This window comes from Oryx dammah, unplaced genomic scaffold, assembly GCF_014754425.2.
Source record: "Oryx dammah isolate SB20612 unplaced genomic scaffold, SCBI_Odam_1.1 HiC_scaffold_1, whole genome shotgun sequence".
Lineage (NCBI taxonomy): Eukaryota > Metazoa > Chordata > Mammalia > Artiodactyla > Bovidae > Oryx > Oryx dammah.
Genome location: NW_024070185.1, coordinates 100,361,764 through 100,380,349, shown reverse-complemented (window position 1 = coordinate 100,380,349; position 18,586 = coordinate 100,361,764). Strand labels below are relative to the sequence as shown.

General features: G+C 39.9%; 1 protein-coding gene across 1 annotated transcript; it reads left to right on the top strand.

Moving 5' to 3' along the window:
- The first annotated feature begins 215 nt into the window (after nucleotides 1-215).
- Nucleotides 216-18,237, top strand: ZFP37 (ZFP37 zinc finger protein). The gene is made up of 4 exons (XM_040239347.1): nucleotides 216-374; nucleotides 6,300-6,426; nucleotides 6,737-6,871; nucleotides 14,933-18,237. Exons 1-4 carry the CDS (start codon nucleotides 243-245, stop codon nucleotides 16,441-16,443), a joined length of 1,905 nt encoding a protein of 634 aa, XP_040095281.1. The 5' UTR covers nucleotides 216-242; the 3' UTR covers nucleotides 16,444-18,237.
- Nucleotides 18,238-18,586: the final 349 nt, after the last annotated feature.

Here is an 18,586-nt window from a genome sequence, read left to right as displayed (position 1 = left end):
CACAGTGAAGCACTCTGCAAGTAGCACTCTGCGAGCCCGGTTTCTGCTCGCTCGCATCTCACCACCGCCAGAGGAGCTAAGCAAGCCCCGCAGCGGACCTCCGACCTCCGACCCCTCCCCGACAGCGTTGTCTCCGCTGTACGGCAGCGCCTCAGTCAACATGGCCGCGCCCATGGCCCATACCCAAGGGCGCCGCCATCGCAGCTGCCGGACCCGCCGAGGCCGCGCTCCGGGTGGTCGCCATGTCGGCCACCGCCGGCGCCCAGTTCCCGACAAAGCCAGCGACCGTGGACCGGAGGAGGAGTGCAGGGACAGCCGAAGAGGCCGCGTGCTCTCCGGAGATGGCTGTGTCGGGGCCCGGGGGCAGCGCTGCGGTGAGCGCGATGGTGGGGCGGGGTGGTCTGGTGGTCAGCTGTGGTTTAATCGGGCGTCAGTGGCTGGAGTGTTACTGTAGTCTGTGAAATAGGTGATTTGGGGATTGGAGTCGATGCTGAAGGGCCTTTTGCACCGGCGGGAGGATGATCTTAGCATCCTCAGGGAGCTAAGGGATAGTGCTAGAGGGCTGTCTGTGCAGTTTAAGGAAATCGTTGTTTGAGGGATCTGCGGTGACAGTGGTGGCGGGGAGGGGCCTGCGGCAGTCACCGAAAAGTCAGAGTTTGGAAAGCCGCGGGGATAAGAAATAAGGGCTTTGGGGTGTATCAGAGATTGGGGAGGACTGGGGGGGGTCGCAAATGGGAATGCCTACGGGAGTCAGCAATTACAGTGTCTGTGGTTGTTAGAGATGGAATTGTTCCCCTCTGTGTGCAGAGGTGCAGGCAGTTGCGTAGTAGTTATTGCAGTAGTTAAAGGTAAGAGGTGATGATTGGGGTTTACAGGTGAAATGAAAAATCAGAATTAGACTATGCCTGGAGATGAGCCAGTAGGACTTACTGATATGATATGGAGCAAGAGGGAAAAGAAGAATCAAAATTTATACCTAGCCTTTTTGGAACTGGTAGATACCATTTCCTGAGAAAGGGTTGTGTTGGAGAAGACCTGATTTGATGGCTTAAAGGAGAGCCAGGGTAGATAAGCCATAGTTCTGTTTGAGCAGTGGCAAGAAGCCCATTACATACATGTTCAAGTAGAGATGTTGAGTAATTGTTAGATATAAAATCTAGAACTCAGGAGAGACTTAGACTGAAGAATCCTTATTTGAAAGGGATCAACATAAAGATGGCATTTAAAGTCACAAGATTGAATGAAATCATCTAGGAAGAGATGACAGATAGGGGAGAAAAGAGGGCAAAAACTCAAAGAGTTCTGGGTCAGTCTGATGTTTTGAGTTCTGGTGGAGAAGAAGGAGGAGGAGGAGAGGGAGAGGGGAGGAGGAGAAGAAGAATGAGGTAGGCGGTAGGAGGTAACCACTGAGGTAGGAGGAAAACTATGTAAATGTGTTGTCAAAGAAACATCAAGGTTTTCAAGGCAATGGGAGTACTCAGTCCCCAGAGTATGACTACAGAGAATTTGACTTTGGCAAGTTGTAGTTCCATGGTTATTTTGATTGATTAGAGCTCTTAGAGTGGAATGACAGGGGTAAAATCTGGTGGGAGAGTTAAAGAATGGGAGGTAATGAAGTAGAGACAGCAAGTATAGACAACTTTAAGAGTTTTGCTGATAAGGGGAGCAAAGAAATGGATATTGGATGGGACATGAGATTAAGAGAGCTGTTATTTTTAGAATTGATTAAAATGTTTTGCTACTTAAAAAAAAAAAAGAGAGGATTTTCCTCAGATGAATGATATTAAGACAACTTTGTGTGTCAGTGAGAATGACACAGTAGAAAGGCGTACTAAGTCACTTCAGTCCTGTACAACTCTTTGTGACACTATGGACTTTAGCCTGCCAGGCTCCTCTGTCCATGGGTATTCTCCAGGCAAGAATACTGGAGTGGCTTGCCATTTCCTCCTCCAGGGGATCTTCCTGACCCGGGGATTGAACCCAGGTCTCCTGCGTTGCAGGCGAATTCTTTACTGTCTGGGTCACCAGGGAAGCCCCCTACTGGGAGAGGACTCTTAGAAATTTGTTCCTGTCTTCCTCTGTGCTTTACATCATGCCCCTTTTTCTTTAGCTTATTTTGCTTTGAATTTTTTGTTGCTCTAAATCATAGCTATGAGTACAGCTAAATACTGAGTCCTGTGAGTCCTTCTAGTGGATCATTGAACCAGAATGTTAATGGGTTAAAGCCTGGTGATACTCTAAACAAGATAGGGTTTTGAAGGATGAATGAAAAACAGTTGAAAGTGTAATTTACTTCATCTTAAGGCTCTAAGATTGGGGTGGAGGTGGGGAAACAACTTCTATTGGGGAATACTGTAAGGGAGCAGAATCCTCAGGTGACAAGTAGGTTTTGGTTGAAACAAGCAGGCGATGGGTCTTCCCTGGTAGTCCAGTGGTTATAACTCCATGCTTCCAATGCAGAGGGGCCCGGGTTCAATCCTGGTGAGGGAACTAGATCCCACATGCTGCAACTAAGACCTGACGCAGACAAATAAATAAACATTAAATTTCAAAAAGCAAGCAGGTGAAGAAATAGCTGAAAAGGGTGTGTGTAGTGGAGTTTATTGGCAGTGGTTAGGGTTTCTGTAAAGGCTGTGTGAGGGTTCTGTTGGTGTCAGTGATGGGGATTGATAGCATTTGGCTGTCATATCTTAGGTGGAGATTAACATGTTCTACTGGCATCAATAGTTGAGGAACCTGTGGCAGTATGTGAACAGAGTGTTTATGAGGGCAAGTTACTGCGGAGATCTGTTGCTGTTAGTAATTGGAAGGTTTGCTGGGATCAGTCCTTTTGGAATTAGGAAGGACCATGTTCAACAACAGAATGGGAAAGACTAGAGATCTCTTCAAGAAAATGAGAGATACCAAGGGAACATTTCATGCAAAGATGGGCTCAATAAAGGACAGAAATGGTATGGACCTAACAGAAGCAGAAGATATTAAGAAGAGGTGGCAAGAATACATGGAAGAACTGTACAAAAAAGATCTTCACGACCCAGATAATCATGATGATGTGATCGCTAATCTAGAGCCAGACATCCTGGAATGTGAAGTCAAGTGGGCCTTAGAAAGCATCACTATGAACAAAGCTAGTGGAGGTGATGGAATTCCAGTTGAGCTGTTTCAAATCCTGAAAGATGATGCTGTGAAAGTGCAGCACTCAATATGCCAGCAAATTTGGAAAACTCAGCAGTGGCCACAGAACTGGAAAAGGTCAGTTTTCATTCCAGTCCCAAAGAAAGGCAATGCCAAAGAATGCTCAAACTACCGCACAATTGCACTCATCTCACATGCTGGTAAAGTAATGCCCAAAATTCTCCAAGCCAGGCTTCAGCAATACGTGAACCGTGAACTCCCTGATGTTCAAGCTGGTTTTCGAAAAGGCAGAGGAACCAGCGATCAAATTGCCAACATCCGCTGGATCATGGAAAAAGCAAGAGAGTTCCAGAAAAATATCTATTTCTGCTTTATTGACTATGCCAAAGCCTTTGACTGTGTGGATCACAATAAGCTGTGGAAAATTCTGAAAGAGATGGGAATACCAGACCACCTAACCTGCCTGTTGAGGAATCTGTATGCAGGCCAGGAAGCAACAGTTAGAACTGGACATGGAACAACAGACTGGTTCCAAATAGGAAAAGGAGTCCGTCAAGGCTGTATATTGTCACCCTGCTTATTTAACTTCTATGCAGAGTACATCCTGAGAAACACTGGACTGGAAGAAACACAAGCTGGAATCAAGATTGCTGGGAGAAATATCAATAACCTCAGATATGCAGATGACACCACCTTATGGCAGAAAGTGAAGAGGAACTAAAAAGCCTTTTGATGAAAGTGAAAGAGGAGAGTTAAAAAGTTGGCTTAAAGCTCAACATTCAGAAAACGAAGATCATGGCATCTGGTCCCATCACTTCATGGCAAATAGATGGGGAAACAGTGTCAGACTTTATTTTGGGGGGCTCCAAAATCACTGCAGATGGTGATTGCAGCCATGAAATTAAAAGACGCTTACTCCTTGGAAGAAAAGTTATGACTAACCTAGATAGTATATTCAAAAGCAGAGACATTACTTTGCTGACTAAGATCCGTCTAGTCAAGGCTCTAGTTTTTCATGTGGTCATGTATGGATATGAGAGTTGGACTGTGAAGAAGGCTGAGCGCCGAAAAATTGATGCTTTTGAATTGTGGTGTTGGAGAAGACTGTTGAGAGTCCCTTGGACTGCAAGGAGATCCAACCAGTCCATTCTGAAGGAGATCAGCCCTGGGATTTCTTTGGAAGGAATGATGCTAAAGCTGAAGCTCCAGTACTTTGGCCACCTCACGTGAAGAGTTGACTCATTGGAAAAGACTCTGATGCTGGGAGGGGTTGGGGGCAGGAGGAGAAGGGCACGACCGAGGATGAGATGGCTGGATGGCATCACGGACTGGATGGACGTGAGTCTGAGTGAACTCCAGGAGATGGTGATGGACAGGGAGGCCTGGCGTGCTGCGATTCATGGGGTCACAAAGAGTCGGACACGTCCGAGCGACTGAACTGACTAACTGAACTGATGTTGGCTCAGTGATTGGGAAGCCAGTAACAATTAGTGACAGGAGTTATAGGAATCAGTGACTGCAAGTTTGTGAGCTCCGAGATTGGTGACACACGCAGATAATTGATTGGCGGTTTAGGGAGTGGGGATGATCTTTAAATGTTAAACAGACATGTTTGAATACATATTTATTAGCTTCAAAATTCTACAGTAGCTACCTAACAAGACAAGAACTTTAACATGCTTTATTTAATTGCTTCTCCCCACCCACAACCAATTGTATGCCTGCTTCTTTTTCTTACATCATACCTCTTGATTTTAGGGATTAAATTTTTTTAAATTGATTAATTTATTTTGGCTGCACTGGGTCTTCATGGCTGCTTGAAGGCTTTCTCTAATTGCAGTGATTAGGGGCTACTCTCTCGTTTCAGTGCATGGGCTTCTCACTGAGGTGGCTTTTCTTTTTGAGCAACGTGGGCTCTAGGGCATGTGAGTTTCAGCAGTTGTGGCTCTCTGACTCCAGAGTGTGGGCTTGGTAGTTGGAGCACATGGGCTTAGTTGTCCTGTGGCATGGATCTTACTGGATCAGGGATCAATCCTGTGTCCCCTGCATTGGCAGGCAGATTCTTTACCACGGGACCACCAGGGAAGTCCAAGGATATTTTTATAACAATTGCACAAGAAAGTTTATCAAGTGACTTGGCTGTAACTAGACATTTTACTGTTTTATTATTCATAGTTCTCTCTTGGATATTATTAAGTCTTTCCCAATCTCAAAATTATTCTGATCCAATTCTCCTTCTTTTAAAAATTATTCCTCTTCTCCTCTCTCTCCTCTTCCTACCACATTCCCGATTTCTCCCTCCCTTCTTCTCTTTATTTTTAAAGTGCAACGGTAATATACTTTCCAAATCCTTACATACCTAAATATCTTACTTTTGCTTCCAAACAGAATTGATGTTTTGACTGCTCATAAAAACTGAGGGTCTCAATTCTTCTACCTCAGAACTCTGTATCTGTAGTGTTTAGTTATAAAGATGAAGACTGATTCTAACATGTTTGTTTGTTGTAATTGTCTTTCTCTTTGATAATCATATGGTATTTTTCAAAGTACCTTAGACTGAATGGCTTATAAACAGCAGAAGTTGATTTCTGACAGTTCTGGAGGCTACATGTCTGAGAGCACTTTGGGATCTGGTGACGGCCCTCCTCCAGGTTTCAGACTTCTCATTAGATCCTTACTTGGCAGAAAGAGCAGAGAAAGGAAGCACGCTCTCTCATAACTCTTAGGGAAGTAGGGAAGTCGCCCAGTCGTGTCCGACTCTTCACGACCCCATGGACTGCAGCCCACCAGGCTCTTCCGTCCATGGTATTTTCCAGGCAAGAGTACTGGAGTGGGGTGCCATCGCCTAAGGGCACTATTCCCACTCATGAAAACCCCACTCTCATAACCTCATCTAATTCTAATTTTCTCCCAAAGGCCCTGTCTCCTAATATCATCACATTGGAGGGCAAGGTTTCAAATATGAATTGGAGGGACACAAACATTCATTCCATTATAGGGACATTTCTTAATGTGGTTTTTGCCTCTCAAAAACAAAAATGAGTAAAAAAATAACTATGACAAACAGTGAATGGACAAGGTAAGAACAAGTAATTATTATCTTGTACAAATCTCTCACTGATGTGGATAACATTAGACTGAACTAGGAATGTGCTGTTTTACAGGGATCAGTAACATTCAATGATGTGACTATGGCCTTTACCAGGAAGGAATGGGAGCAACTAGATCCTGCTCAGAAAAGCCTGTACAAGGATGTGATGCTGGAGAATTACAGCAACCTAGCCTCAATGGGTAAGGACAGTTCCTTTGTAATTCAAAATATACTTACTGTGATGCCTTCTTTCTGATGCCCTTGATAAGTTTATCCTCGATTTTTATGAATCAGAGAGTTGTAATCCCTTTGGGTACTAGGCAGAATACGTGTGCTCCTGCCTTGAAAATGGAGGATCTACTCAGATGGGGTATGTGGGCATTGCACTGTGAAATTTCTGAAGCCGCATATTCTTTTATCCTTTACAAGCTCTGAAACTCACATGTTAGGGATTGATTTCTGGGATATTTGTTGTTCTTACCCTCAATTTCTGTCTTTTCTCATGAGTAGGGTATCAGGCTCTCAAACCAGACATGATATCCAAGTTGGAAAAAGGAGAAGAGCCATGGCTAGGGAAGGGGAAAAGACCCAAACAAGCTGGCTCAAGTGAAATAGCAAGAACCAAGGAAATAGGAGCCAATGGAAGTAAGTTCCCAGTTTCTTGATGATAACTTTGGAATTCTTGCTTTCTCCTACACTTTGATTATTTACTGTTAAATATTTATATATCTTTTCTTTCTACTGAAGTGTAGTTGATTTACCATGTTGTGTTAGTTTCAGGTGTACCGCAAAGCGATTCAGTTATCATATATGTATATATATGTATCTTTTTTAAAAGATTCTTTTCCCTTATAGGTTATTATAAATTACTGAGTAAAGTTCCCTGTGCTACATAGTAGGTCCTTGTTGGTTTTCTATATTATATATAGTAGTATATTTATGTTAATCCCAAATTCTTAAATTACCCCCTCCCCCTTTTTCCTCTTTGGTCTGTAGGTCTATTTATGTTTTGTATAGTTCATTTGTATCTTTTTTTTTGGATTCCACATATAAGCAATATCAGATGATATTTGTCTTTCTCTGTCTGGTTTACTTCACTTAGTGTGATAATCTCTAGGTCCACCCATGTTGCCACAAATGGCATTATTTCATTCTTTTTATTGGATGAGTAATATTCTGTTGTATAAATATACCACATCTTCTTTGTCTGTTCATCTGTTGATGGAAATTTAGGTGCTTTCATGTCTTAGCTATTGTAAATAGTGCTGCAATGAACACTGAGACGCATGTATCTTTTCTCATTATGTCTTTCTCTAGATGTATGTCCAGGAGTGGGACTGTGGGATCATTTGATAGCTCTATTTTTAGTTTCTTAAGAAACCTCCATATAGTTTTCCATAATGGCTGTACCAATTTACATTCCTACTAACAGTGTTGGAGGGTTCCTTTTTCTCAACATCCTTTCTAGTATTTGTTATTTGTAGATTTTTTTTTTTTTGATGATGGCCATTCTCACTGGTGTGAGGTGATAACCTCATTGTGGTTTTGATTTGAATTTGTCTAATAATTAGTGGTGTTAAGGATCTTTTCATATGCCACCTGTATGTATTCTTTGGAGAAATGTCTGTTTAGATCTTCTGTCCATTTTTTTGATTGGGTTGTTTGGTTTTTTTTTGATATCGAGCTATATGAGCTGTCTGAATATTTTGCAGATTAAGCCCTTGTCAGTCGCATCATTTGCAAAAATTTCCTCCCATTCCATAGGTTGTTTTTTTTGTTTTATTTATGGTTTCCTTTGCTGTGCAAAAACTTTTAATTTGGTCCCATTTGTTTATATTTTTGGTTTTATTTCCTTTACTCTAGGAGAAAGTCCAAAAAGAGATCACTGCAGTATGTCAAAGAGTGTTCTGCCTGTGTTTTCCTCTAGGAGTTTTATAGTATTTGGTCTTCTTCCCATTTTGAGTTTATTTTTGTATGTGGTGTTAAAGATGTCCTAAATTCATTCTTTTACATGTATCTGTCCAGTTTCCCCAGCACCACTTATTGAAAAGACCCTCTTTTCTCCACTGTTCATTCTTGCCTCCTTTGTCGTATATTAATTAACCATAAGTGCCTGGGTTTGGAATTCTTCAAAGAAAATTTGTTCTGAAATTCTTCTTAAAGGTCTTAATGGTCTTAAAGACCCTTCTTTCTTAACTGGGAAGTAGCAGTAGAAAAATATAAAAATCTCCCAGGGGAATAGGAGTTCAAACTAGAAAGATTCTCTAACCTTGGAGATTCTCCTTTCTGTGACCCTGCCCACATGGGAAGTCCTCATATGAGATTCACTATAGTTGTGAGCCAGTGTGATTTACGGGAATTTGCTTATACCACTTGTATCAGTCAACTTAGGCTAAGTTATGCCCCATTAAAGAAAGACCCCCCACCTCCCCAAATCTTAGTGTCCTACAAAAAGAAAGATATGTTTCTTGCTCAAGCTGCAGTCCTTTCCCACATTATCTTGTGACCTACACTGAAAGAGCAGTCCCTATTTGGCAAATTCTGATCTCATTACAGAGGGAAAGAAGAAGGAATGGAACCATATGATGAGTTAAAAATCACTGGATGTGGTAGATATCTCTTTCTTCTTAACATTTTATTGGTCAGAGCAGGTCGCCTTTCCACTCCCAAATTCAACTGCGTAGGAATGGGAGGATTAAATGGTCATGCAGTGGGGCTGGGAGGAGTAATCTACAAGGAGCGATAATGCAGTCTGCTACACTACTTAGGTTATGTTAGGAAAAATGGTGAAAAACAGAGCTCTAAACCTTGGGCACCAGACAGTCAGATGCCTAACTGACCCATCCATATGTAGCCATCTTTCCTAATCTAGGGTTTCCATTGCTCAGTTTTGAGAAAGAGCATTGAACCCTTTTAACTGTTTTCTTAGCTAATCCCATTCTTGCTTACTCTTGCGACCCCATGGACTACAGCCCGCAAGGCTTCTCTGTCCATGGGATTCTCCAGACAAGAATACTGAAGTAGGTTGCCATTTCCTTCTCCAGGGGATCTTCCTGACCCAGGAATCGAAACCAGGTCTCCTGCATTGCAGGCATATTCTTTACTGACTGAGCTATGAGGGGAACCTTTACCTCTCAAAAGCAATGCTTTTTAAAATTATCCCCCCTTTCCTAATATCCTCAGCTTTTCTACCTTTGTTCACCCACACTCTGAGACCCCATAGTATCAAATTTCTCTCCTTAGGTATTTAGACACTCTTAAATCTGTACTCTTTCCAAATCTCTTGGCCTGATGCTCCTGCCCCTCATTACTTTCCATTTCCCTACTTTCTCTGTGAAATGCTCTAGACCTATGGTCTATACCACCATCATTATTTCCATTTCCTCCCTAACTCTTGCAGTTCAGTTAAGTTCAATTCAGTTGCTCAGTCATGTCTGACTCTGCAACTTCATGGACTGCAGCACACCAGGCTTCCCTGTCCATCACCAGCTCCCGGGGCTTACTCAAACTCATGTCCATCGAGTCAGTGATGCCATCCAACCATCTCATCCTCTGTCATTCCCTTCTCCTCCTGCCTTCATTCTTTCCAAGCTCTTCAGAGTCCTTGCAAATAAGTCAGTTCTTCCCATTACATGGCCAAAGTTTTGGAGTTTCAGCTTCAACATCAGTCATTCCAATGAATATTCAGGACTGATTTCCTTTAGGATGGACTGGTTGGATCTCCTTGCAGTCCAAGGGGCTCTCAAGAGTCTTCTCCAACACCACAGTTCAAAAGCATCAATTCTTCAGCACTCAGCTTTCTTTATAGTTAAACTCTCACATCCATACATGACTGTTGGAAAAACCATATCTTTGACTAGACAGACCTTTGTCGGCAAAGTAATGTTTCTGCTTTTTAATAAGCTGTCTAGGTTGGTCTAACTTTTCTTCCAAGGAGCAAGCATCTCTTAATTTCACTGCTGCAATCACCATCTGCAGTGATTTTGGAACCCAAAGAAATAAAGTCTCTCAGTTTCCACTGTTTCCCCATCTATTTGCCATGGAGTGATGGGACCAGATGCCATGATCTTAGTTTTCTGAATCTTGTCCAGATAAAGCTCTAATTCCTTGTCTTATATTTTACCTCCTTACAGGATAGCTCATTCTCAGATGATCAGAAATTGAAAGCTTTATCTTTCTTCCTAAATTAGAGCTTCCTCTCACCTTCCCTGTTTTTATCAGTGTCAAATTTTAGACCTGTCTACCATGGAATTCCCATGAACCTTTGCTCTCTGTGCTCTCTTTTACTATTCTTTCCTTAGTTCCTGTTTTTTTTTTTTTCCTCAATTCTGACTGACATCACTCAAATCAGATTCATATTATCCTATTCCTAAATTGCTCCAATTCTTAGGTAGACTTCCTAACTTCCCCTCTTTAGAAAAATAATTCATCTAAGATGTTGCCACCAAATGTTAAAACATACAGTTATTATATACCACTACAGCCCCCGAAAAAAGCAAAGGCAAGAAAGGTGTTCTCCATTCCCAAAGAAAGGCATTTCTAAAGAATGTTCAAACTACTGCACAATTGCACTCATCTCACACACTAGTAAAGTAATGCTCAAAATTCTTCAAGAGAGGCTTCAACAGTACATGAACTGAGAACTTCCAGATGTTCAAGCTGGATTTAGAAAAGGCAGAGGGACAGAGATCAAATAGCCAACATTTGTTGGATCATAGAAAAAGCAAGAGAATTCCAGAAAAACATCTACTTTTGCTTTATTGACTACACCAAAGCCTTTGACTGCATGGATCACAACAAACTGTGGAAAATTCTGAAAGAGATGGGAATACCAGACCACCTGACCTGCCTCCTGAGAAATCTGTATGCAGATCAGGAAGCAACAGTTAGAACCAGACATGGAACAATGGACTGGTTCCAAATAGGAAAAGGAGTATGTCAAGGCTGTATATTGTCACTCTGTTTATTTAACTTATATGCAGAGTACTTCAGGCTTCCCTGATAGCTCAGTTAGTAAATATCATGGCATCTGGTCCCATCACTTCATGGAAAATAGATGGGGAAACAATGGAAACAGTGACAGATTTTTTCTTGGGCTCCAAAATCACTGCAGATGGTGACTGCTGCCATGAAATTAAAAGACACTTGCTCCTTGGAAGAAAAGCTATGACAAACCTAGGCGGTATATTAAAAAAACAGAGACATTACTTTACTGACAAGGGTCTGTATAGTCAAAGGTATGCTTTTTCCAGTAGTCATGTATGGATGTGAGAGTTGGACCATAAAGAAAGCTGAGTGTCGAAGAATTGATGCTTTTAAATGTGATGTTAGAGAAGACTCTTGAGAACCCCTTGGACTGGAAGGAGATCCAACCAGTCCATCCTAAAGGAAATCAGTCCTGAATATTTATTGGAAGGACTGATGCTGAAGCTGAAACTGAAATACTTTGGCCACCTGATGGGAAGAACTGACTCATTAGAAAAGACCCTGATGTTGGGAAAGACTAAAGGCAGGAGGAGAAGGGGATAACAGAGGATGAGATAGTTGGATGGCATCACTGATTCAATGGACATGAGTTTGAGCAAGTTCTGAGAGTTGGTGATGGACAGGGAAGCCTGGCGTGTTGCATTCCACAGGGTTGCAAAGTCAGACATGACTGAGCAACTGAACTGAACTGAATAGCCCTCAAATTAGCAGAATATCTACAATATCTTTTTAAGTTTCTTCTAACTCTGAATTTTCAAGACTCCATGAATTTCTCAAGGCTGGAGGGAGCTGTCTGTCAAATGATAAATGAAGAGAATTCATAGTTTTTGATTCATCCATTCATGGCTCCAGTTTGGCTATCTTCACTTTTCTTGCTGATGCTTGGTGTTACAACTAAAAAATATTCCTAAGTCATTTAATATGTGCATTCTTGTCACTGCCGCAGTGACTCTATTCTTGGTTCAAGTTCTTACTATTATCTTCGGAGGTTCTTCAAGGAAGGACTATTTTCTATTCCCTCCAATGATTGCTGGTTCTAGTGAGTTCCATGCTTTGGTTTCTGAAGTTACAATCATTTTAGCTTAAAATTTATGTATTAATTACCGTCTCAAATTCAGGACAGGCTTATAGCCTTAATTACATGCTCTGCTAGACCAGACTCCCTTAGTATTATTCCTACCATTATACCAGTTAACTAGTTAAGAGTCTCCTCTCCTCCCCCGTGTAAATTTCTCTTGTGGTAATGTATATCTTTTTCAACTGTCAATTGGGACCAGCCAAATCATCATTGTAAGAGGTTCTTATAATGTTATACCTCAAGAGGAAAGGTTTGAGTTTTGATCCCTTTCTTCCCAGGAGGCGATTTGTCTCCATCTCTCCCAGCATCTTTGGGCATTGGAAGATACAGTCTTTGTCATGCTACAGAAAAGTTCTTGTTATAGTCTTTCTCTCAGGATGCTTGCATCACTTAAAATTTCCTAAATGAAAAAGCAGCTGGCAACTCCAGTTCTTCCTACTATATCTATACCACTACTTTATGTATACTTATAAAAATTGATCTACTCTATGGGAACAAATCTCTTAAAAGTTCTCCACAAAAGTAATGGTATTTCCCAGCCATATATTCAAACACCATAACTCCTTTCTGTTTGAACCCAGTTTTTACTTTATCCATGTAATGTTCTTTTACTACTAAAATGACTATTTATTTTTTATCTTTTTTTCCCCTGAAACCATGGGGACTCTTATATCTGTTTCTCCCTTTGAGTCTCTTTAATTCCTATCCTGAAGCTTTCTCTGTTTTTTCCATGTCCACAGTTGATAAAGGCCACCCCCAAAATGGTGGTCCTAGCTCCTAAGTTGTTTGGTTTTTACATATGTAATGTCCATATCTAGCTAACAGAAGTCTTCAAGCTTCAATTCTAAGTTCTTAGGAAAAAGATAGCTAGGGTTGATGTTTACTGTTGTCCAATCAGTTGCTTTCAACCAGAAGTTGGATCATATACTGAAAACATGGCTGCTTACATCTGTCAGTTTGAATTTGGTCTCAGAGAACAGAAGCCTGGGTTGAGAAGATAGCTCAAAATGTATAGTTGTATAGTGTATGGAGGAAAGAATGTGAGCAATTGCTTAGAGTTGGGAATTAGCTTAAAATTTATAATTGGCAATTAGAGTGACCTGACAGGAAGATGTGCTCCATAGCAAACTGTTGGAAAACAAGTGTTTGTGCACACTACAAATCCAATGTCATTAAGTTTATTTGCCACTCTCATTACTGTGAATTTTATAACATGGTAAAAGCATCAGGTAACTCGGAGAAGGAGCTTCCCCAGTGGCTTAGTGGTAAAAAAAATCTGCCTGCAATGCAGGAAATGCAGATGACATGGGTTCAATTCCTGGGTCGGGAAGAACCCCTGCAGGAGGGAATGGTAACCCAGTCCAGTACTCTTGTCTGGAAAATCCCATGGACAGAGGAGCCTGATGGGCTACAGTCCATAGGGTTGCAAAGAGTCAGACACTCTTGAACATAAGAGTCAGATGTGTTTTAGTACAGGAATGTCATTATTATATTAATCATAGGTGGGAGCAGTAGAACATCCTTTTGTACTTAGTCCCTCAGTCACCTGTATACAGTACTCTTTGATGAGCTTACTTATTTTCTCTTATTTTGGTTCTTTGGGGAGCAATAACAAAATTTTACTTGTGCTATCCTAAGTAAATAGAGGAATTTATTATAAGGCCTTTTGTAACCTAAGGGATGGTACTTCAGCCAGGGACTAGAGCCAGTACTAGAAAGCCATTAGGAATTGGGATTATGTAAATGATCTCTTTGAGGACACATGATCTTACATCTCTGCTTTTCTGTGGATATATGCTTTATTCTTTGTGCTGATGAACTTTCAGTTTACATAGGAAAGATATGGCTTTATAATACTTGTCTTATATCATTTTAAAATTTAGCACCCAGTGGAAACTAACTATAGAGTCCAAATTTTTACAAGGTATACTCTTATTGGACATCTTGGCTTGAGCCAGCTGTCCCTGACTGTGACTACAGAGATTTGGACGAACATAGTATAGGCTGTTGGAGACAAGAACTATGCATGGATTTGCAGTTATTAATGCTGGGAAGTTTGGGCTGAGGAGAGACTTCAAAAAGTGTCGGCTAAAATTACAAGCTCTTTTAGCGTCATCTCTTTTCAATTCGCTGCTTTTTGTGTTTATTTCATCTTTTATCCCAGATTGCAAGGTCATATTTATAAACAGTCAAAGTTTTTTCTAATCACCATTGTCAATTTCTTTTTCTGTCTTTACTACAGCACTTTCCCCCTCAAGTCCAAAATGACAGGAATGTTTGCACTTGATATTTCATTCACTTTAGGAATCTTTGTTGTTGTTGTTCAGTTGCTAAGTCATGTCTGACTCTTTGTGACCCCATGGATTGCAGCATGCCAGACTTCCCTGTCCTTCACTGTCTCTTGGAGTTTGCTCAAACTCATGTCCATTGATTCGGTGATGCTATCCAACCACCTCATTCTCTGTCATCCCCTTCTCCTCCTGCCCTCAATCTTTCCCAGGATCAGGGTCTTTTCCAAGACCTTTAGGATACTAGGCTCAAATAAAGATTCAACCCCACAACAGGGCATTTCTTTATAAGTTATATTCAAAATTATGAGAGTGCAATGATTCACAAGAGTGTCTTATTGAATTTCACTTTAGAAGAAGTCTATCAAGATGATGACCAGCTAAAGAACCACCAGAAATCTCAAAACAAAATCCTTAGGGAAGTTACATTCAAGAAAACAACTCTGACTAAGAAAAAGAGCCATGAACGTAGTTCATTGTGGAAAAAAAATGTGAGTACAAAATATACTCCTTCAAAAAGAAAGCTTCTTAAATTTGATTCACATGGGAAGAATTTAGACTTACCTGGTGATCTAAGAAACTGTGCAGAAAAGAAATCTGATATAGCTAAAGAGCATAGGAAATCATTCAGTCATAGCTTATCTGATACAAAGAAAGACAAAAATCAAATTGGAAAAAAATGTGAGAAATCATCTACCTATAGCTCATCTAATGGGCCCGACAAAACTCAAACTGACAAGAAATATACTGAACAGGACAAAATTCAAACGGGAGAAGAACACGAGAAATCATCCAGCCATTGCTCATCTCTTACGAAGCATGAAAAAACTCAGAATAAAGTGAAACCCTATGAATGCAATGAATGTGGGAAGGTTCTCAGCCATAAACAAGGACTTATTGACCATCAGAGAATTCATACAGGGGAAAAACCCTATGAATGCAATGAATGTGGGATAGCCTTTAGCCAAAAATCCCACCTTGTTGTACACCAGAGAACTCATACTGGAGAAAAACCGTATGAGTGTGTTCAGTGTGGCAAAGCCCATGGTCATAAACATGCTCTCACTGACCATCTGAGAGTTCATACTGGGGAAAAGCCCTATGAATGTACTGATTGTGGGAAAACCTTCAGACATAGCTCAAACCTTATGCAACATGTGAGATCTCATACAGGTGAGAAGCCCTATGAATGTAAGGAATGTGGAAAGTCTTTTAGGTATAACTCATCTCTTACTGAACATGTGAGAACACATACGGGTGAAATACCATATGAATGTAATGAGTGTGGAAAAGCCTTTAAGTATAGTTCATCCCTTACTAAACATATGAGAATTCATACAGGCGAGAAACCCTTTGAATGTAATGGATGTGGGAAAGCTTTCAGTAAGAAGTCACACCTCATTATACATCAGAGAACTCATACTAAAGAGAAACCTTATAAATGTAATGAATGTGGAAAAGCCTTTGGACATAGCTCATCTCTTACTTACCATATGAGAACTCATACAGGTGAAAGTCCATTTGAATGCAATCAGTGTGGGAAGGCTTTCAAACAAATTGAAGGTCTTACTCAACATCAGAGAGTTCATACAGGGGAGAAACCCTATGAATGTAATGACTGTGGGAAAGCTTTTAGCCAAAAGTCACACCTCATTGTACATCAGAGAACTCATACAGGGGAGAAACCCTATGAGTGTAATGAATGTGGAAAAGCCTTCAATGCAAAGTCACAACTTGTAATACACCAGAGATCCCACACTGGAGAGAAACCTTACGAATGTAACGAATGTGGAAAAGCCTTCAAACAAAATGCATCCCTTACCAAACATATGAAAACTCATTCAGAAGGGAAAGCTCATGAGTGAGATTAGTGTGGGAAATCTGAACAGAGGTTTTATTTAAACTTATAAGTATTCTGAACTTAAAGGATGTTAGAAAGCCTTTAATAAGAAGTCACACCTTGTTACACATGAGAGAATTTGAAAATGAATCTCACATAGAAGAAATGGCTGGAGAGTTTAAATTTGATACTAAACCTTTTATATAAAATATTGTTATAAATGATCTATATATTCAGACTGAAATATAAAGCTTTTAAAATTGTTAATAAATTAATCAGTACACTAGAGAACCAGATTACATATTCTGACAATTCCTGAGTGGCTTGAATGTTGTGTCCTTAAGCACCATGTATGAGAATTAAGTTTGGGTATCTGTTTAGTGCCATGTATAAACACCTGTGACTGTTGATATAAGCTTCATCTTTGATACTATCACACTAGTCTTTGTATTATCAGAAAATTTTATAAGAGGATTATTATTTATATTAAAATGTTAATGCAAAATTAAGAGAAAATGAAAGAAATCAGCTGAAGACACACAGGTGCCAATAGGGAATGCTATCAAAGACACATTGTTGAGTGAAATAAGCAGGTTGCTCAACTATGTATATAGTTTGTTCCCATCTATGTACAGAAGGGTGTGGTGTTTGCATGTCTGTCTGTGTGTATGTATGTATTAATATGTTTGTATACATGTATTTATCTGTGTGTATGTATGTATGTGTGTATGTGTATATACATATTTTTTATGTAAATAGATTGGTTTGAAAAAATACAGAAGAAACTTAGGGGTTGCCTTTGGGCACAGGCATACAGGAATGAGGTCTGGGATGGGAGAGAGACCTCCTCTTTATTGTATACTGCTTAAATTTTAAAATCATGTACATATATTATTTTCACAATTAAAATCCTTTTAATATGTATAAATCAACACTAATGAAAATTTTCACTGAACCCACTCTATGATGTGATTTGACTAAGTAAAAGTTTCTAGGCTATTCATAAATGAGCATATGGTATTAAATTTGATATTGAATTCACAAAGGCTTTTCTTATCACACATATTCTTTCATTAAAATAATGAATTACAACTATTACTTGGAGCTGTTTCTTTTATTTACTATAATTTTAAAGACTGAAGATGAACTGTGATTGCAGCTGAATAAAAGGGATTTTCTGAACAATCACTCCACTTTATCTCATATTCAAAGTGCTTTTATACAAATACCTCAATCTGGGATTTCAAATGTACTGCAACAAATGGCACTACTTCCTGTTCTTGCCCAATAGCATACCTTGTGAATGGATCAGTGCACTCTTTCTGAGTGAATCTAGACTGGGCCTCAGAATATTCTCAAGCATGCATTCCAGAAGGTACTGTTAATCCGTTTGGGTTTGCACAGGAAACCTGTTTTCCTATTTTTCCTCATGAGTTACAGACTTAAAAATACAGCTGAACTGTTCTAAAATGTAAGTTGTTACACTAAAAACAGTAACATAAGGACAAAAAATGGTTTTGTAATATAAGATAATAATAATATTTGATATATATGTCATCTTTTACATTTTTCATAGCTCATTCACTACATTACCTGATTTGTTCCTCAGAATAAACATGAGTTGGTAAGAGTGACTTCTCTAGTCATGGTCAATACTTCTCAATAAATATTTCAAATAAATAGGTACTGTTCTAGCATAATTATAGACCCTTAATAATATGTGGTTAAATGCTATCTTTGCAAATATTTCCTGTCCCAGCGGCTGCCTTACTGACCTCATTTTTTTGAGAATTAAAAGGTATAAATATTTAAAATAGAACTTGTGTTTGTGTGTTTACATGTGCACATGCATGTATTGAAAGATCGACTCATGAATATTATGCACTCATTACCAAGTAACTTATTTACTCTCAGGTGAAGAAAATGATATCTGAAAGTCATTTCTCTCAGTAATTTATTACCAAATGAAAACCTGGCAATATACACAAAATAAATTCATCACTGTCTAGAGCTGTAATAAATCTCACTTTTTAGAAGAATAAAGCAGTTGCATGTGTGACTAGATTAACTTTCCTACATCTCTTGGAGAACCCACAATAGTGCCACACCTGGGATGATCAAGAGTATAGTGTGCCTGAATATTAAAAATGAATGCTGAAATCATCCTG